We start from the raw sequence: 21184 nt of genomic DNA, 5'->3' as shown, positions 1-21184 counted from the left end.
GACTGAACTACGAGCTCCGGGCTCCGCTTAAAACGCGCTGTAAAAATTGTGCATAATGTATAAATGCCCTTGTGGAGCAACGAGCTCGGTACGGTCGTCTCAGCCAAACGCAATGTTGCGCGGTGCTACAGCGCGACACATTCCTGCACTGTATTGTCTCGAGGCGTTCGTTTTGTTTCCTCCCTCTCGTCTGTCGCCATCTTGCAGGAGTGTAATTCGACTCAGAAGCTGGCAATCATGGCCATTTTCTCATTCATGCCATCGCATATGTTCAGATTATGCAACTATTAACTAATCGTGCAGTAAACTGTTGACAAGTGTACATGTTGAGTCATTTGATCCCAACACAATTTAGGCTTTCAATTATAGGACATTGATGTTACACTTCTCAATTCTGTTACGGCGTGAAATATACACGGACATCATTAAGTATGAAAACTCTGTATTATATATGTTACATTCTTGATTTCGACAAATGCTACCGCATTCAAACTTGGTAGCCAATGATGGATCCTTTGCCAATGCACTCGCCGACGAAGAACCAGCAAGCGACTTCAGTGGCGACCAGAGTGTTCACCCAAGCCTCCTGCGCAAGAAATATGTCATAGTATCATATCACTTGAATTAATGGGGAAGTTTCGCTGACTGACGTCTGGCCGATCTTAATGCAGGAGAACTTATTCTACTGAATTTTGCGTGGACCGACTTCACCTTAAGAATTTATTTCAATGTAATGTAGCGCCTAATTTTTTATATCAGTGCAATAGTAACCATAAATTTCAACAGCGCCTGTCGTCCAGAAAATTAATTCCACTTCAAACGTGTTAGGAGTTATTCATATTGTCAAACACTATCTCATTGAAGTTCTGTCCTGTTGCTGATCTGTGTTATGTAGTCACAAATGCGGACATCAAAATTAGTGTTTATACAAGGTCCGGAGAAGTTCATTGGGTAAATAAAATCAGGCATTATTACGTCCCTTTCCTCATTGGATAATTGCACACCGAAACTACATTACTCGAAGCTGTCTATCTAACTGTCTATCTCAACTTATGTCTATCTAACTGCATTTTGCACACTAGGTAATTATAAAAAATTTATATCTCGTCTTTCTTGAATATCGTTCATCAAATTCTAGTGTAATAACCTTAAAAATCCAGAGGAAGTGTTTACAGTGAAGTGTTTGAAATTGAAAAATATCGTTGCTTTTGCTCATTTCATTACCATCAATTGGGGTGACTTCGGCTGCCTGGGTAATTTCGGCCGCGTTTTTTATTTTGTTTTGCAAACTAAAGCGGGGTCGTAAACGCCGGGGTCATAAACGCCAGGGTCGTAAACGAGGTCATAAACGCCAGAGTGACTTTGGCCATCGTTTATGACCCCGCGTTTGTTTGCAAAACAAAAAAAAAAAAAACGCGGCCGAAGTCACCCCAGTTGACGGTACTGAAGAGTCCAAGACTTTTTCGGTGCTGCATCAACTCACTCACGATTACTTATTTGTGTAGATTGTCTACACAGCGCACATGAAACTTAATTGTCCAGATTATTCATAGAACTTAAAAAAACTACTGCTTAGTAAGCACTTGGTTACAATGTCCAAAAAACAATGAAGCATTAGAGGATTGCACGAGCCACAATACATTTCACTGCCAAAATACATTTCACTACCACGATAAATGCGTTGGCTAAGCAGGTTATAAAATTTTTTTTCAACTGGTTGCAATACGTTCTTTATGCTATCTAGCAAACAACTTATGAGAGTAGTCAGGAGTTAACAAGCAATTATGCCTAACATTCTTTGGTCACAAACTTGGAATATAAAAAAGAAAAACAACAGAATGAACCTGCTGACTATTTTAATTGGAATTCATAAACAAAGAGAGATATACAAAGCTAAGAAACTAACCTTAACTGTGAGGCGCATGAAGCTCAACGTGGTTGCAGACTTGACCAGCTTAGCCAGGCCCCCAATTCCAGCTCCAAGCTCTGAGGGAGTGGGAGGCACAAGCTCCACCTTGGCATAGGACAGGAATGTGCCAAGCCTTGGGCCTGCTCCCTCCACTCCAACTGAAACATCAAATATTCACTATGGTGGACTGAAAATCATTTTTTTAATCTTTTAGGTAAATAACTGCCAAAAAAATCTACAAAAGATTTTCCAAACGAAAAATTTTGATAGTAGGCACAGAGCCATTGAAGATTGAAATTAAAACCTGAATTTCAGCCGTAGTTGGATTTTAATGTAGAATTTTCAAAAGGTAACCACAATTTTTGAGGTGATAAGGCAGTAATTAATGACAAATTATAAATCAAAAAACAAAATATGGTAAATACAAATTAATTGCAGCTAATAGGTTTTTCTAGCTAAATACTCAAGTTCAACTAAGTTACATACCTAAATCCTTACACTACCCCATCCCTTTCACTAAGGTTAACCAGAGCATTTTACTTTATCATGTATCTCTGTGGGTCTTTAGGTTGTTATTTTTTCTATCTATAAATGTCATCTGGTGCATGTAGTCATATTTCAACTTGATTTTATTCCACCCCTATCAACATATATACATTTTGTTCTTTCTTGGTGTGAATTGGGCTGGTATGGCTTGAATGGCCTCGTTAAATTGAATCTGGTCAGGTTGAATTTGGTTGGGATGAATTAGAGAAGGTTAAATTAAGTTGGCTTGGTTTGGATTGAATTGGTTTAGGTGACACTGAGTTGCATTTGGTTAGACCATTGGGTTGCACATGGCACATAGTTCAGATGACTAGACAAATGATGTAGTCTGTTTGTGTAGCTCAGTGTTGCTCAAGATTTTGGCGTCTTTTGTTTGTGTGTGATGTAGCTCTAGATATTGGTGTCTTTAAAGCTCTCCATCATTCATCTTGACCTTGAATTGGCATCCATGATCAGTCACATACTGTGAAATACTAATAGGGCAATCAACAATGCTGTCATTGCCAGTATCTCTCAATTGATTTGATTGATTGTGTTACTTTCAATAATTGTAATGCGCATTTGACAATGCCAATCATCTTGCATCAGCCATAACAATTGGAATGCCTGTATGTCCTCCATGCTGATCATTGCCCATTGGCTGCAAATATTGGAAAGTGCATTCATCCATTCCAATTAACGTGTGTTCGCTGTAATGATTGTAATGCACAATCACCTGTACTAATCATTTTGCATCAGCTATATTGATCCTAATTTATAGACATTCATTGCCTTATTGGCAAATGCTGTCTGCTTCAATTGGACCTAGGCATCTTTGTCTCTTTGAGGCAATGAAGTTGGTGTGAATGGTGTCCACAACCCATATTGTGCAAAACTTTACTGTCTTTATTAAATTAGTGTCAAAGGGGAGACTTTTTAGATACTCATTTCTGCATCCTATAAGTAGATGGGTAAAGTATCATGGATGCCAGCAAGCATGGAAAACATCTGCCTTCAGGGCTGCGACTAGAGGTTTCCCGCCATTTCTGAAACCGCAAGATTTCCACCAGATGAATTACCTCCTATCCAATTGTTAACAAAAGTGCACGATCGAGCCGCGAGATTCCAAATGTATTGAAAATTTGTCATGTTGGAGCCGTTAGATTTCAGAAACAAGTAGAAAAATTCCAATCCTGGATGCCAGCATTATCATACACAAGAAGTTTGTTTTAATCTTAATTAGCTGAGGAAATTAAAAATGGACCAATTCTAAAAAATCTGTGGTTGGTAACTAGTCTGGAATCTAGATTAAATAGTTATTGAAACCAACAAATTCTAGTTTTGACTTTTGACCAGTATTATACAGTTTTAAGTGATAAATGGAAAGGTTTATACAGTTTCTGCCAAGGCAAGTGGTGACTTATATGAAATTGACAGAATTCACAGAAAAATTTTCAAATTTCACATTAAAATTGCAAAGCTGTTTAAATTTTACTAGCAAATATTACTATAATCAATTCTTTGTACAAAAAATAGATCATCTCTACTAGAACAGGTAACACGAATACTATTGCCTTCATGACACATGACAGCTCAGTCTAGCTGCTATGCAGCTCTAGTGTCATACTGTCATTGGGGTTTCAAGAACTTGAAACAAAAAGTTGAAGAAAATTCAATGCCTAGGTAGCCTCTGACTGTTTGACACCCATTTACTAGGCAATGACTCAAGTAGCGCCATAAATGAAAAAAAATATAAAACAGCTTCATCACAATATTAGAAAATCACCATGAAAATATATAGTGTGAACTCACGTTTAATTAAATTAGAAACTTTTGTAGCAACCCCTGCCATTGTTTTGATGTTGCCTTCGGTCACCGGCTGATGGTACGATTCCAATTGCTACAAGGTTGTTGCCACTATTTCTTCGACAAAATCAAGGCTTACGAGAAAATTCGCTAAATTTATGATCGAAATGAGTCAAACTTTCTCTTTACAATAATTAAAATACCATGTATGTTAATTAACGAAATCTTACACAAATACTATCAAATATTCCATCTTCAAAAGTGTAAATCCCTAAAGTACATAATAATATAGCTTTTTTGTTAAAAGGCTAACAATTATAGATTATAGGTGTCGGACAAATTTACGGCCGGACTCGCTGCCAGTCTCACGGCCAATATCCAAATTCAATGACCAATGACTATCTCGCAAACGAATGAACGCAGCTCAATAAAACTTGGTACACGCATTCATTATGACCTAACGGCAGGGGTGGGCAGTAGCGCGCTACATTTTCAGTAGCGGTAGCGGCGCTACATTTAAGGCAATGTAGCGGTAGCGGTAGCACCCGCTACATATTTAAGTAGCGATACGAGGTTTTGCCGCTACAGCGCTACCGCTACATTTATAGACAAAGCCTTTAGATTTCACTCAATAGTATTGAATATTATTTTAAAACCAGCATGATACATACATACAGTGCCGGAAATGGCTATACGACCACCCAGTTTTCTACAAATATTTTTTCTTGCACAATAATATAAGATATTCTAATTGCACGAGGTTAAACTACGTTTAAAAACGGTTCCAACGCAATGCGATAAAAATAATTTCTTAAAATATAAGGAAAGAAATTATGAAGATTAGAAAAACCTAGGTGAAATGGTTATAAGACCAAGATATGTTTTTCCGTTTGTGGATCACATACACTCATTTTAATAGGCAATCTCACCTCCTTTCGCCATAATTACCTCAATGCATCTTCTCCCCACGCTATTTACCATATTATCCAGTGTCTTTTGAGAAATTTTATCCCAAAAACGAAGGATAGCCGTGCTCAGGTCACTCACAGATTGAAACTGGCGCTTATTTTGGTAAACATCTCTCGTCATGATGACCCATAAGTTTTAAATGGGATTGAGGTCAGGACTAAGCGCCGGCCACGGCAACAGAGTAATATTCTGCACTAGGAACCGCATGTTTACTGATTTTGAGGTGTGAATCGAAGCATTGTCTTTTTGGAAAATATATGTTCCCTCATTTTTCTCATCGGCAAAAGGGAGAAGTTGGTAAAACAGCGTGTGCTTGTAAGCATCGGAATATTATCTCCCATGTAAAATAGCTAGAGTGTATTTCCCCTTTCAGCTAAACGCCCTAAAAAATATGACCGAATCAACACCAGATTGCCGCTTGAAAAAAAATTAAGGCTCACGTTCCAGTGGTGCCAATAGCATTGCCGTCCATCTGGATCATAAAGATTGAACTTTTTTCATCACTGAAGGTAATCTTGTGCCATCCCTTACCAATAAGCAAATATTTTTCAGAAAATTTTTGTCGGTTGATAATATGCTTTTGTTGGAGCACAGGGACATTTTTTCCTCGTCATGTATTTGAATTTCTTCGAGTCATGCAATGTTTAACGGATGCGTCGTGCTGTCACATCAACTCCAGTGGCCAATTTTATAATAATGATAATATAACAATCTTATTGCCTGGTCCGTAATTTGCTAGGCATTTTAAGACTGAACATATGCTCCTGCATAGCTTCGTCTAGTCTGTTTTTGAAGGCGTTCATACTCGGAGCGTCAACGATGCTATCAGGTAGGCTGGATAGTTAATTGTAATGCAAAAGCCACTGATGGTCCGAGAAAAATCATTTCTAACTAAATAAATGACACGTGTTTTTACTGATGAGGAAATGTTCCAGTGATAACAATAAAAATATAATAATTCATGCAGTTGGCCGTTTCATCTTCTGATCAATTTCAGAAATAAATTCTGAAACGATAAATTACGATTCTTGCGAGATGAGTTACGTCATCCGAGTAGGAGTCATGAATCTTCTTGATAAACGTGTTGTATTTTTGTTTAAAAACCCGAAAGACGGACTTTTATTTATATTTATTAATTTGGGAGTTTTAACGGCCTTATGAATGACGTATGTACGTACGTTGATGCATATTAGAGTGAGGGTTTAATTGGGCTGGTGAATCAACGTATATTTATTGATATAGGTAAAAGTGGTAGTACTTGAGTTGCTGAACAAACGTAAATCTACTGAAAAACTTATATTTACTATTACTCCGGCTTTTCAGTAAGAGAGAAATCCACCGTGCAGTGAAGTGGCCACGATGATGCATCAAACTCGGGAAAATTTTAAAACTCTAGTTAAAAATTTCATTTCCAACAACGAATCTCATTCAGTAAATTTTTCATCGATGAAGCATGGAATATTCGACAAAACAAAAAACATCTAATTTTTTATGATAAATTTTACAATCGCAAAAATTTTGTATTCAGCAATCGTAATCGTACAACCCGCAAGAGAAAGGTGACAAAAGTAGCCCCGGGAACTATCGCCCTGTCAGTCTGACAAGGGTTATGTTTGTAAGGTAATGGAATCTGTTGTTAGGGATAGGATTATCGATCACTTGACTGTTCACCATCTCCTATCAGATTGTCAACATGGTTTTATTGCCGGCAGATCCTGCACCACTTACTTATTGTCTACGTTGAACGATTGGACTTACGCATTTAACAGTGTTCCGCATGAGCGGCTGTTACGTAAAGTGAAGTCTTTGGGAATTAGGGAAACGTATTCCAATGGGGTGGATAGCTAGAGGTCAGCATAGCCCAAGTCCACAGTGCGATTCATATACCTTCCCGAACGTAACGCAGCCATGTGTAGATATTGCATGCTGATGGTTGGCGTTGGGCCCAGGGCCTGTTTACGAGTCAATTTTGTTACCCATGGCTGCGCTCCCTTCCAATGGATCAGAGATTTTCTAGTAAGTAGACGACAACGTGTCAGCATTAACGGAACCGTGTCAGACTGGGCTTCAGTGCGCAGTGGCGTGCCACAAGTAAGCGTTCTTGGGCCTATTTGTTAGTTGCTTTTTTAAACGATCTGCCATATGTAGCGTCAAGCGTGTGCTCCATGTATGCTGACGACACAAAAGTTTATAATACATTTAAGGATGCGTCAAATAAATTGCAATTGCAAGGTGATCTTAACAGTTTAGTTAACTGGGCTGGTGCGTGGCAGCTGAGTTTTTAATGCTGACAAGTGTAAAGTACTTCAAAACAATGAACAGCAAGATAACAATATGAGAAGACTTATCATGGTTTCACCGAGAGAGTGATGATTGAAAAGTCTAGTGTGGAAAGAAATTTGGGAGTTTATGCCGAAACGGAGCTGAAATTTTCTAAGCATGTTGAAACGCAATCTAATAAATCCAACAAACTTCTTGGACTGATCAGACGACAGACGCTCTTACGAGTTCCTAGATGCAGACGCCATGAAGCCGTTGTTTGTTGCTGTCGTGCGCCCGAACCTATAGTTTGGAAACGCCGTGTAGTCACCGAGACATCAAATTTCAAAAATTTAATAGAGAGTATTTTAAGATGTGCGACAAGGATAATTAGAGGCTTGAAGGGAGGACTTTCGGATCCTATGATGAAAGGTTGAAGATTATGAAGCTTCCAAGCCTCTGTTATCGAAGTCTGTGTGGGGACGGACCTTATTGAAGCTTACAAGTATACTCATGGTTTATACAAGGTTCCAGAAGGTTTTCTAGAATTTGAAACACGAACCAACAACAAAAGCCAGGACTATAAACTAAAAAATACTGCGTTGCAACTCATCCACGCGGCAACATTTCTTCTCGCTTCGAATTACCGACATGTGGAACAGCCTCCTCGATTACATCGTTGACACTCGGAGTATAAACGCGTTCAAGAACGGACTAGATAAATCTACGGAAAAAATATATGTTCATACTTGAAATGCCTAGCACCATATTGAACCCTGCGGAATTCTAGTGGCTATTTCAAACTATCGTCAGTCTTGAAAAGAACCGGTCAAAGGTCATGCTTGAAGATCTTCTGTAACTATCGTCAGTCACGAAAAGATCCGGTCAAAGAGCATGCTTATAAATCTTCTGTAAACAAGTCACGAAAAGTACAAGAATCAGCGACAGGCCACATCACACCTCCTCTTCAGCGCCGACATCACTATATTATGTTATGAAAAAGGCTAGTGTTCAGATTTCCTCTGAACAAATCACAAAAAGTTCATAAATTAGCAACAGGCCATAGGCCTATTTCCTCAGCGCCGATTTTTCTATTCTATTCTATATCAGGAGTGCAATCCGGCTAGTCTACCACCGATTCGACACTTCAGCGAACTCGCCTGCGAGCTCGAATGCAAAACCTAACTTCATTTTCAACTCTGGCACTCATAACTCCTTCAATTATGAACAGATTTTATTCAAATTTGAAATATGAGTAGATAATATCAGTAGTTTGCGGGGGGAATTTTTTCAGATTTTGGCTACCACGCAACCAAGCATGGAACTTTGCGAGGCTCTCGAAGTCGTAAGTGCGTACAGCCGGAACTCCACAACTCAAATACAAAACCGTCCATGATTGAAGTTTCCGCGGCTGCAGACTGGAGTCTGGACATATTTCACATTATTTACTCAGGATCGTGTGGTGGGATGTGAAAAAGCAGCCGTTCACCACCAATTTTGTGCACCAACCAGCCGCGGATTGAGCATGTCCACCCTGTCGTCAGTTAACAGCCCATGACGAAAAGTACAAGAATCGGCAACAGGCCATGGCGCCTATTTCTTCAGTGCCGGCACTTCTATTCTATGACATCATCTTGTTTAGAATATTATTGGCTTCACCTTGCGGCTTGCTTTACACCACCATACTGAATAGTGAATAGGCAGATAGGCTACCTTTGGGCCTTGACTGACGGGAGGCTCGGGAGCGAATAGCCGACTAGACTTAGATTGTAATAATAAATAATTGTCCTCCACTGAGTCTGACTGTCTGACAGCCGACAGGGTCCAGAAAGAGAAAGTGGGGTAAACGCGGTATATTCCGACATCGTAGGTAATTCTGTCACCTCTCCAGCTTTTCCTTTATATTAAGCTTTGTTTTAGTTCCATGCGTTTGTTGATGCACTTGATGGTTGAAATGGTGATGTCATGCATTTGCGAGTCAAAATACTGCCAAAACACTAGGTCTTGGCCATCTAGTGGGAAAATATTGAGATCCAAAGAGAGACAATGCATGCCACGTGGTGAGATCATCGAAAAATGTGTCAAATTTGACAGTTGACATGGCTCTACCAAATAGTGAATAACTGTTTTTATAGGAAGAATATTATGGTTTGAGACTTTTAAATACGTCTGTGAATATATTAGGAATCCTTTAAGTATACTTGTATTTGCTGATTTCAAGTCGTAAATAAATTAATAGATGATTAAGTTGAGATGTTGAATTTAGACACATGAAAACTAATTCCGACACAACTTGAATTGGACACACACAGATCGTTCAAAGCTTTGTGCAAAAATTGAAATTTGCTTAATTAAAAGCCTAATAGCTGTTAATTAAAGCGTAATTAAGTAGTGTTCAATATTCGTTAGTGTTCTAATTCAAAGCCGTGTTGTATCCCAATACAGCTCACACAGCAAACGGAATTCGAACACGTGGATGTCGGCAATGCGTATCAGTTAAATTTGAAGCGCTGATGCAATACGACTCACCAAGTGTCGGATGTTGCCACACAAAATGACGGAATATAGGGATTTGGTAGGTTTCCATTCTAAAGGCTTTTTAATAAATATGGCAACATTTTGTGACGTTTCATCGTTGCTGACGCGTAGTGAAGTGTTTTGAGAGTCATGTAAAGGCAACAGAACTTACGTAATGCATACGGTTTTTTTTTATAGTTTTTCATTTCTCGATGCGTCCTTAATGTGTCGGAATATACCGCATTTACCCTGAGTGACATAGTGGTAGACTTGGTAGTGGCAACTGCCAACTGGCAAAGCTGCCAAAGCAGAGAGTTTTTTAGACTCTCCCTAGTCCCTTTGCCTCAAAGGCTGAGCCTTTGAGGACTTGAAAATAAACTTGAGCAGTTGAGCCTTTAAGGCTCAATTTATTTTTAAGTCCTATATGATATAAAAGTACCTAAACCAGTAAACTGAGTAAAGTATCATGGCGTTCATGGGACATGCCCGACATGGATACCAGTATTATCTGAGATTATTATACATATGAAATTGGTTTATTATTACTTTATATCTTGATGTTATACTTGTAGGTTTATAAAATTATATAGACAAAAAAAAAATGTTTTCCACTGATCTTAATGAAAATTATGCATCTGAATTTCTGAAAAGAGAAAAAAATTTAGAGAGTACCATATAAATATAAGTAAAATACCTACTAATAAGAGCAAAAAAGCTATGAATTTTTTCCTTTATTAAATTTCATTGTAAAAATTAAAAATTAATCAATTTTAAGCATTCATGAAGCCTTTTTAGTAGAAAAATTAATTTTATCCCATTTAATCATTAATATTAACACTTATTTTGGACAATGCTACTGCATCTACATGGACTAATGGTGTATGTAGGATGTTGTATCATTTTCATATGTAATAAGTGATGTTATGTGTAAAAAATTAAATGCTTCTGATAATTTTACTTGAATTTATTTGGTGTAATTCTGAACATATCTTATATTGCCTAGTTAGTAATGATAGCCCTCTTGCCCAAATATTTTTTGAAAATGTTCTGTCATATAATGCTGAGAAGGCAAAGTGTGAATGAATATATATGCATGTCCATAAGCAAGCCAAATGTGTAAGGATTTGATTGTTTTTAGTTTCAGGAGTCAGGAGTGCATGCCCACCTAATTAGTGCTAAGCTGCACACCCCCTGTTCCCCAGCAAAGCATTTAAAGGCTTTCTTTGCTACATGTTCCTGTAAGCTACTGCTTTATTTAAATGGCATCAAAGCATAGAGAAGTCCAAAATTCTGATGATGTATTATTTACCAAGCAAATGAGAGAAGCCACAAGAGAAGTTCATTCTTTGAGCGATGCCCTTATTAATGCCAAACTGGGTATTGGTTAGTATCTGAATACTTCATTGTTGTTTGAAATATATATTTAGTTGAAATAGCAATATTCACAAGTCAATCCAACATTGAATTGACACTGAAGTCAATTTATCACCAATGGAATGAAATGAAATACAGCAATTTATTTTTTTATTGATGTGATTTATTTTCATATTTATTGAACAGATTGTATCTTACAGCAATGGGTAGCAATGATGTGTGGGCTGAAGGGCTGCTTGTGTTCTATGAAGTCTTCAAACAGCTTGAAGAGACAATGGACCAACACCCAGAGGTTGAACTCTCTCAGTTTGATATTGATGGCATCAGGAGGACACACCTTTTTGAAAAGGTAATGGGCAAAACTCCAATGTGAAATGTGTATCCATAATGTTTTAAGTCTTTTTCTATTGGTCATTCTGATTTTTGAAAAAGCTTGTTAAGCCAACGCTTTACTCAATACTTTACTCTATACCGAATTTAAACAATCCTTGATCAAGGTTTATGAAATGATTCCTACCCATTACTTATTTCCACTTATTTCCTAACCTACTCTTAATGTTGTTGGAATATCATGAATAAAATAAGAACTGGCTTAATTTGCAATCAAGTATTTGATTTGTAATAGGTTTTTACTTATGACCAAATTCTACACAATACAAGAGACTGAAGAGTATTGTGTAGAATTTGCCCTCGTATTTGCCAATGCTTTGTTAGTAATTGCAGGGCTTTACTGACCTTGCTTTACTCTAGGACCTGGAATATTACCTGGGCAAAGACTGGTCTAAGAACTACACCATTCGTCCCAGTGTACAGGAGTACAAAGATCACCTGAAGCACCTTAAAAGCACCGAGCCTGTTCTTCTGTTGGCCTATGCCTACCACATGTACATGGGGCTGCTATCCGGTGGGCAGATACTCAGGAAGAAGCGAGCCCTCCTCTCCCGCCTCAAGTTCAACCCAAAAGCTTCTTATGAGGGACTTGCTGTCACTGAAGTCACATCTATGCCAGTCTTCAAAATGAAGAAACTCATTGCTGATAAAATGAATAACATTGCTCTGGGTCTAGATGAGGAAACTCGCGAAAAACTTGTAGCTGAAAGTAAAAGGGTGTTTGAGTTTAATGATAAAGTTGTACGTAGCATCGAGGGCACAAGTAGCGTCGCTCTATGGAAAATATTGAAGCTCTCTGGCTTTTCTATTTTAATTGGGATTTCTGCATACTTAATAAAACGAATCTGGCTTGGTGCCTTGAAATAATTTTATTTCATAATGCAAATAAAACATTTTTACCATTAGTAATAGATTATTAGTGCTAATTTAATAATTGGTAATGTGAGGAGAAAATTTTCATTCCTTGCATTGAGAAACATTTCATTCTTTTAACTTTGGTGATAACGTTCTAATTTGAAACTGCCGTTTGTCTAAAAAATTACGGAAAAACTATTAAGCCGGAGCGAAAAAAATTGGGGAATTGCTATTTAACTTCATGTTAATAGGTAATTATTTAAATAAATTTGATGTTAAGTTCACTCGTAGTGCGTCTCGAAAGAAAAATTACTCTGCAACCGTCGTATAGGATTAGCGTCTTTCTAGAAATTGTTCTTGTATAAATGTTAGATAATGAGATATATTTTTTTTTGTTTTCCACACTGCCATGTATCGTCCAAAAACGATTACGTGCTTGATTGATAGTTGAAACGCGATTTCAGAACTATTAGAATAAATTGATGTAAATATTATATTATTGGTTTGTTTTATACGTCATTTAATGAAACTAGAACCTTTCTATATGTGTTTGATGTATTTAAACTATTCCATCTTTGTTTGCTCACTGAACTGAATTGTTTCGGTAGCTCCCAGCAAATGACGGACATATATCACAGCTATGGGGAGCCTGCAAAATAGCAGGGTATTGAAGATATTATGCCTGCCCTTTAATTTGTAGGAGTGAATTGCTTTAATGTTCGCTATGTTGTGAGACCAACAAACTATACGCCGGGACATTGCTTGTGAGCGGTTAACACGGGCCGGCATAGCAGCAGGTGATGCCCATGAGCTCAGCGTTTGAGTCCTCCGCGGAGGTAATGACGGAGGTCACCACGTAGTCCAGGTTATGCACTGTACGGCAGCCAAAGTAGCGCAGGTATCCGTTTGGTAGTATTGGCTGTGTACCCTGGTTGTCTCCTATTGGTTAGCGGCATGATAAATTATATGGAAACAACGGCAGAACTTAAGTTAAATGCATCATTAAAACTCACAACTTCAAGCTATTCGTCATCGTGGTTCTAACAAGCGGCTGTCTTGCTCGGCATCGAAGAACTGTTAAATCAGCTGCTAGTCGTTTCTGTTTGTAATTCAAATATCTTAATTGTGTTGAGGGTATTCAGCGAATTGAGGACAGTGGTTAACATATAGGAGTTGGATCGAGGAAATGTGATCTGCACATAAGTATATTGGATGAAAAGTCGAACTGAGAACCAAGATAAATTCGGATGGATTTGATTTTTTTGTCTCTTCACGAGGCGACTCAAAATCGAGATCTCCTTTGAGCTGCCTACGTTTATATATCGCAAGCATATGCGCAAACATCTGCAATTCAATCAGAATCGTGTTTAATTTTCTTAGACTTAGAGACTCCTAACTGTACTAATTTGACGATACTTAATGCAATTCTCCTTCTCTTGAGAGAATACATGCTGAGCGCAATCTTATTATAAATTGTCTTTCATTAGAGAAGGGAACTATCAGAAGTTTTGGATCCTACCGTATCATGAATGAGGTTGATAATGGTTAGTTTTGTCCATACATTATTATCATGCAGTGCCAGAAAGTTTACAAAAGCACACCACTTGTAAAACATCTTAACCTGATCTTATATTTGTCAAGAAATGCTGCTGTATTATGTATAAAGCCAGGCGTGGTGTACTTACATCGATTTTATTCGATATTTTATAGCTACTTATTCCCCAAATGAAAGAGGCAGCTTTAATCTTTAAAATACGCTCTATGCGCAATCTATTGTGTAATTACAAGTTCTATGAATTAGCCCCAACCAGCGTTTGCTACACTGTATGTAGCCGAGCGTTACCTGCGAAGCATTTGGTGGTGTTGAGTGCACACGGAGGCGCTGGAGGAGCGCACGGGCCTGAGCCTCCCGAGAAACCTGCAAATCACGAGAGCGCAGCCTAGGACTCACGAATTAATCTCTTAAGGGGAGCGTCGGGTTCAGAATCGGAAATTTTCGGCTTTTCATGTTTTTATGCCCATCTTAAAGCTGCCATTCTGGCCTATCCAAAGGTACCAAAATCATCTCTGTACGTTGATTCATGCGTTTGAAAGAGTTACCTTTCGTCGAGTCCTTCACAAAACCCTACCAGGAATATTAACGGAACCTGCACATTTAAGCCTGGTATTACGGGTGCGGCCTTCAGCCTAGTTACCTCCGTACTGTCATGTGGGAAGGTGTTCATGCAGTCGTTCTCTACATTGCTGACTCGCTTCAAGTGGAAAAACACGTAACTTCGCTATCATAGCTACGGGAAATGGCTATATTTAGCGCGGTGCGACCGGCCGGCCGTTTGTCGGCTCTCCTGGACATTCCTGAACATCGCATTTCCTGGCACTGCAAACCTATCTCCTACAGTTTTGAAGCTACTGAATTGAGACATATATCATTCGATTCGCAAATAAAAGATCTTGAGGATGGTCTTAGCCTTTTTCAGTTTCGTTATAGTTTGGAAAATATTTTGCAGAAAGGGGAGGGAGAAAACAAAAAAAATGAGAATTTCGAAAAAAGCTAAAACCAATCGATAGATATGGTTTTTACGCATCGAATGATATGCGTCTCAATGTTGTAGCTTAAAAATCCTAGGAGGAGATAGTTTTCTACGGTACCCCCTTTTTGCCGTTATCTAAGAATTTCACGTTTTCTTTCATTTTTTTCGAAAATTCTACACGAAGAAAAAAGTCGTAGATTTCTATTTTACATGTGTAACAAGTTTCATAGTGATCCGTCAGTAAATAAAAAAGTTTTTCAGGGACCCAGACGCTCCCCTTAAATTATCGCTTAAGGCAACACCAAACCCTCGAATACACTCGGTCTCAGTGCTAGAAGCCCAAGACCGCGCTGACATAGTAAGCCAGATCAGTTTCGCATGCCGACACTTCTATTATATTCTATCAGTAAAGCCAATGTGCCGCAATCCCAAAGCGACATTGTTCAAGTACGTTCGCTCATGGACAGGGAGTTTTGCATACAGCCCCACCTACTCAGACTCCAAAACATCCACAGCTTCTGAGCAGATCCGTTCAGGTTTATTGTGGGTAGGGAGTCGTGACAACGTGAGCATAGGTGAGCCCGAATGCCGAACTGCGTGCTTATGAGCGACAATGCCTAAGCGGTAGCTTTGGAATTACGGTGGTATTGCTTGAAGCACTCAACTTCATGGGCTACTCTGGCCTTTATCGAACTTGCCCACGCAAAAGAACATAAAGTCCAGTGTTGATTTGAGCAGTTGGCTTCTAATGTGCGGCACCAATTCTTAGTCACTTACTAGCCTCAGGCTGCTACTTGCTAGATGAAAAACCAGAAGTTATGAAAACACTAATGACACGCTTATATGTATCTTATACTCATATTCATTCATAATCTTTGCAACACCAGATTAGGTAGAGTTTACCTGCGTAGACGCTGCCTGAAGACGTGCAGTTTTTCGAACGCAGGGTGGCAGTCCCTGCCATGGAAATAATTGTTTTGATTTAAAATAACGTGACCAAATGCATTCCATACTTACCTGGTACGAAACGTACCAGGCACGTTCCTACTCAACATAATTATAATTCTGCAATTCAGTCTAGAGGACAATAAGACTACATCGTTTGTACAGTTACAATAATCGAAATCTTTTTGCACTGTTTTATCGACTGAGAAAGGTGTGAGGCGATGGCCTGATGGCAGTATATAAAAAGATTGTGCGAGTTTTACAGTGAAGCTACAGTGGCGCCCTGCACGGAAGACTCGGTAGGGACGGGGTTCGTTGTGTCAGTTGTCTGACAAAATAAGCCTCGCTGCAAGTTAACACGCACCAGTCAAGGCTCCTCGGAAGGTGGTGGGGGTGTTCTCGCACACGAGGTAGTGATCCTTCCTGACGGAACCGGTCGGTAGCTGCACCTGCACTGCGTACGCCCCCACAGGCCGCTGTGTTGCCCCGCAGTTCTCGTTACCCGCTGGGTGAAGGCCGGGCTGCAGCGGTGGCAGGGGAGGCGGAGGACCTGCATTTGTAGGTCGATTATTTTTTTAACAATGTATCCACTTTTCGCCACCCTGTTCCTCTGTTGTCATGGCTCTACTGCTATCAAAATGAGTGACGTCGTTCGTCACTCGTCAGATTCAACGCACAAAGTTTTCCCATTCTTATATATTATTTCTTAAAATTTTTCGCTTACGCTGATGCTCATTCAACAAGTGAGTACCAACTAACTAATTAATACCAATGCGCAGCGGGAGAAATTATTACATATTTTAAAGTTATTTCGTTTACGAATGAAAAGAAAAAAATATTTGCGCAACTGAAGAACTCTTCAGTCCCTCAATTATAAACTGATCTGCACGAAATCTAGGACATGATTAGTAGCAAGACACCACGGTAGGAATCGTCGCAAATTTTAACGCTGCTGCATGTTTGATTAATTAAAACGAATCTTGAACAAATGTCAGATTAAACTATCACTGGCTAGGATAGTTTAAGGCTAGGTTGGATCATTATGATTTAATGAAGAAAGCGTAACCCGAACAATTCTATCCTATCTAAACGTGACCTAGCCTAAACTACTTTTTTCAATGTTCGTTTTAATCTAAAACAAAGCAACGTAAGAAGAATTTGCAACGATTCATACAACAGTGTCTTTTATTCATTGGTTATTTTTTTTAAATTTCATACAGATCGGTTTAGAATTGAGAAAGCCGTGAGCTGCTGGGTTGCGCAAAAAAGCGTTATTTTATTCTATTCGAAAATTAAATGACGAATAAATTCGAAATGATTTCTCCCGTGGCGCATTGGTATGAATTTTTTATATTTTGAATTTCATGCAAAAATGTTCTAAATTGAGGGAGTCGTGGGCTGTTCGGTTGCACTGAAGTTATTTTGTTCATCCAATTGGAAGCGAAATGACGTAAAATCTGAAATTAGTGATAATTAGTTATGTTCTGAATTTCATGTCAATCTGTTCAGAATTTAGAGACTTGTGCGATGTTCGATTGAGTTGCGCAAAAGTTGCAATTTTTCGCTTTTAGTGGAAACGAAATTATGTAAAATCTGTAATATCTCCTGTTGCGGAGTATCACTAATAATTAGTTCTGTTCCAAAATTTACGGAAACACATTAGGAATTGGACTTATGAGCGATTCGGTTGCGTTTTGCAATCAAGTCCGTAGACCAGTTAGTGGTTGAGTTCGAAGTGTCTATCCAGTCATAACGATGGATCAAAAAGACAAATTTCAGGTACGAGTCTCTACCTTCTATGTTTACCAAGTTGGTTACACGCACGTCATTTTACGATGACAATTGTACATTAATAATCCTCTTATGGGCTGAGGCTTTGTAAATTATTCGGTTGACTCTGTTCCGGTATAAGAGAAGATTTCAAAAAATTATGGGAAGTATTTGAAATATACCTTAATTGATAATATATAATACAGTTTAAATTAATACCTTAATGAATGTTAATTGTGAATGTTAATTGAATGTTAATTACCATCTTCAAAGTCATGTACTTGAGAAGCCTAAAGTTTACTGCTCAAACTTTTCTCTAATTAGAACGATTGCATGCCCAAATACTAACAGCTATGATAGAATCGTCAGATTTGTCTGTCATGAAGGAAAAAATTGCGATTGCTAGTGATTTGTTTGAAACGGACTCTCTGATATCCTGTCAGTTGCCTGTAAAAAAACTCAGACTATCAGTGAACGTTCTAGTTTGTGCAAAAAGTCGAATCAATATTTTATGAACCAAATTTTCGCACCTATGATTAATATAAGATAAATGGAACTACTTTTTCGAGTAAACCTTGCTACATGTACAATGTACATTAGCATTACAAATTTTTTTTTTTTTGTAGTAGCTAAATGCCCCACCGTCGAAGTAGCAGAGTCCCGCATCGTATATATCAGGCGCGACGTCGTACGTTTGGCAGCTCTGCGCGGCGCTGTTCAGCGAGAAGCCCGCGCATGCCGCTCCTGCGCAATAAAAATCTTAATTCCTGAGCCAACTGAAAGATAATAACGAGCTGCTGGTCGTGAATAGTAACATGTGTTTTGTGTACCTGTGTAATAACATGTTTCCTGTGTACCTGTGTAGTAACATTTTTCCTGTGTACCTGTGTAGTAACATGTTTCCTGTGTACCTGTGTAATAACATGTTTCCTGTATACCTGTGTAGTAACATGTTTCCTGTGTACCTGTGTAATAACATGTTTCCTGTGTACCTGTGTAGTAACATGTTTCCTGTGTACCTGCGTAATAGCATGTTTCCTGTGTACTTGTGTAGTGACATGTTTCCTGTGTGCTGCAAATGAAATGTCGATACATTCATTCCATTCACGTTAAAATTAAATGCACATTATTCTTGGATGCTTCACTGCTGAGACATATTAGTTACAATACTAACGGAATATTTTGGGCTAACTCACATTCTAAACAACATGTCTGCACTGATGAAACATTTAAACAACTACCAGTGACAAGGAATGCTCATCTCTAAATCTTAATTCGTGGTAAAAACATAAAATTTCATTGATTTTCAAGTTTCGATCGTTGAGAATAGGATAGTTTTAAGTGATGGGAAACGTTGAGAATCGGATACTTTAAGTAAGGGGAAATCGTGCACTCACCCATAGTTGAACGAATGGTTATCCGATGAACTCACCCAAGGTTGAACTAATTAATAATTTAAGTAGGTCGTCTACCAGAAAAAATCGACAAATATGTCTCTTTTGCGCTTTTGAGCTCATTTTATAGCTGCGGAAAAAGCTCGTCTAATAAAAAATAACGCTTATATGTATGTGCATGCATTATTTGAGTGAGACAGTTTTTATTTTGCACAAAATGACCAGCCTATAACAATTTTTTACAAAAAATATTGAAAAATTGCATATATAGATTATTATTTGCGTTAAACTGGACAGAAATGTATCGTGCGACGCATGATGGTATCCTCAATACGAGTAATGGGCGATGGGACAACTGGGGCTACATTATCGAACAATTTTTTAGCATTTACTTCTTTTTTCAATCAATTTTACTCATTTGGCCCCCTTGACAATAAAAATTTTCAAAAAACACTATATTAAAAATCCATCGCTCCCTATGATTACCTATATCATTCGATTCATAAAGCAAATGTCTACAGGCTCTAGAAGCCCCTTTTCCGATTTATCTATTGTGTACCTGTGTACACAATATATATACTATACTATACTATATACTACATACTATATACTATATACTATATATACTATATACAATATGCTATATACTATACACTATATATACTATATAAAATGTATACTATATATACATAGAAAAAATCCCATACTTTTTTGGGAAAATGGGCTCCTAGAGACGTTAGATATTTGCATTACGAATCGAATATGTCTCTCGGCGTTGTATCGCGTAAATTGAATGAGGAGATTTAAAAATGTACATTTTTTCCTTTATCCATGCATTTCACGTTCTACTTCATTATCTGAAAAAATTATAGGAAAAAAAGTCCTTGTATTCGTGTTTTACATATGTGTATGACGTTTCAGAAAGATCGATCAGTAAATACAGAATTTTTTAGACGTAGATGACCTCCATAACCATGGGGTGACCCCAACCCCAAAACCATTAAGCGTTGATCCCAACAATGCAATCAAACGTTTATTTATTGTTCAACACGTTTATTTAACAGTTTAAAACGTTTATTTAATGGTTTAAAACGTTTATTTAACGGTTTAAAACGTTTATTTAACGGTCTAAAACGTTTATTTAACGGTTTAAAACATTTATTCAACAGTTTAAAACGTTTATTCAACGGTTTTAAACGTTTATTCAACGGTTTAAAACGATTATTCAACGGTTTAAAACGTTTATTCAACGGTTTAAAACGTAGAAATAATTGTTTAAAAAGTTCAGCTAATAGTTAAACAATGCACTTACGACTCACCGTTGCGCAAGACACATTGCATGGCGCACAACAGGTCGAGCGGTACGAGCTGTGCTGTGGTCGCCGCGCAGCCTGTCCCGTGTGGGGCACTGAAGCGAATGCTCGCTACACTTGCCAGCCCCAGCAGCAACAATATCACGCGCGGATCTGCCATCAAGTCTTCAAAACTGTCGAGACTGGTGAAATTTCAATTTGATCAACCGCCGTGAGAAATAAGATGACCTTATGATGAGTTCGGGACACATCTGCACACAACAGAAAATAATGATAACACAGAAGGTAAAGGCCGCAAAGATGTCATCTCTGATCTCGCCAACGAGAGCACCCGTGAACTGCTTGATAGAGAGAGAAGAAAACTTAATCTTGTTTGGTTTAACGTTCCCGAAAGCAATGCTCCGGATGCTGAGTTTATTACTGATTGCTGTGCCAAGGCAATCAATCGTCAGCTATGGAAAGATCGGGTTCCAAAGGCCGGATCCCTTATGAATCAAGTCACGAAAAGTTCAAGAATCGGCAACAGGCCATGGGCCTATTTCTTCAGCGCCGACACTTCTATTCTAAGTCTCCGGTCACGCTGATGCGCCGCCTTGATGAGCTCACTCTGCTTCCCAAGGGAAATAC

The 21184-nt window shown here is 38.4% G+C and overlaps 3 protein-coding genes across 3 annotated transcripts; 1 reads left to right on the top strand and 2 right to left on the bottom strand.

Annotated features, from left to right (window-relative positions):
• Nucleotides 1-424: 424 nt before the first annotated feature.
• LOC108668435 (ATP synthase subunit g, mitochondrial) lies at nucleotides 425-4339 on the bottom strand. The gene is made up of 3 exons (XM_018155661.2): nucleotides 4247-4339; nucleotides 1907-2067; nucleotides 425-586 (listed from the first exon to the last, which is right to left on the bottom strand). The coding sequence occupies exons 1-3, from the start codon at nucleotides 4284-4286 to the stop codon at nucleotides 488-490; spliced, it is 300 nt and encodes a 99-aa protein (XP_018011150.1). The 5' UTR covers nucleotides 4287-4339; the 3' UTR covers nucleotides 425-487.
• A 6616-nt stretch (nucleotides 4340-10955) lies between these two features.
• LOC108668444 (heme oxygenase 1) lies at nucleotides 10956-13145 on the top strand. Its single transcript, XM_018155669.2, has 3 exons — nucleotides 10956-11368; nucleotides 11560-11708; nucleotides 12110-13145. Exons 1-3 carry the CDS (start codon nucleotides 11245-11247, stop codon nucleotides 12614-12616), a joined length of 780 nt encoding a protein of 259 aa, XP_018011158.1. The 5' UTR covers nucleotides 10956-11244; the 3' UTR covers nucleotides 12617-13145.
• Nucleotides 12481-20606, bottom strand: LOC108668430. The gene is made up of 6 exons (XM_047885321.1): nucleotides 20564-20606; nucleotides 18493-18594; nucleotides 16445-16630; nucleotides 16039-16092; nucleotides 14448-14522; nucleotides 12481-13543 (listed from the first exon to the last, which is right to left on the bottom strand). Exons 1-6 carry the CDS (start codon nucleotides 20583-20585, stop codon nucleotides 13377-13379), a joined length of 606 nt encoding a protein of 201 aa, XP_047741277.1. The 5' UTR covers nucleotides 20586-20606; the 3' UTR covers nucleotides 12481-13376.
• Nucleotides 20607-21184: the final 578 nt, after the last annotated feature.

Source organism: Hyalella azteca, unplaced genomic scaffold (genome assembly GCF_000764305.2).
Source record: "Hyalella azteca isolate HAZT.00-mixed unplaced genomic scaffold, Hazt_2.0.2 contig17590, whole genome shotgun sequence".
NCBI lineage: Eukaryota > Metazoa > Arthropoda > Malacostraca > Amphipoda > Hyalellidae > Hyalella > Hyalella azteca.
The sequence above is the reverse complement of the archived record's forward strand: the minus strand, read 5'-3'. Positions and strand labels throughout refer to the sequence as shown.

Bases quoted from the DNA above. Each gene is read 5' to 3' on its own strand.
- LOC108668435 (XM_018155661.2), bottom strand. From the start codon at position 4,286: ATGGCAGGGGTTGCTACAAAAGTTTCTAATTTAATTAAAC. The intron at 2,068-4,246 runs GTGAGTTCACAC...TTGATGTTTCAG, and splicing joins AGTTTCTAATTTAATTAAAC to TTGGAGTGGAGGGAGCAGGC. The intron at 587-1,906 runs GTTAGTTTCTTA...TTTCTTGCGCAG, and splicing joins TCATGCGCCTCACAGTTAAG to GAGGCTTGGGTGAACACTCT.
- LOC108668444 (XM_018155669.2), top strand. From the start codon at position 11,245: ATGGCATCAAAGCATAGAGAAGTCCAAAATTCTGATGATGTATTATTT. The intron at 11,369-11,559 runs GTTAGTATCTGA...TGTATCTTACAG, and splicing joins TAATGCCAAACTGGGTATTG to CAATGGGTAGCAATGATGTG. The intron at 11,709-12,109 runs GTAATGGGCAAA...GCTTTACTCTAG, and splicing joins GGACACACCTTTTTGAAAAG to GACCTGGAATATTACCTGGG.
- LOC108668430 (XM_047885321.1), bottom strand. From the start codon at position 20,585: ATGCAATGTGTCTTGCGCAACG. The intron at 18,595-20,563 runs GTGAGTCGTAAG...TTTATTGCGCAG, and splicing joins GCAATGTGTCTTGCGCAACG to GAGCGGCATGCGCGGGCTTC. The intron at 14,523-16,038 runs GTAAACTCTACC...CGTGATTTGCAG, and splicing joins TTCAGGCAGCGTCTACGCAG to GTTTCTCGGGAGGCTCAGGC.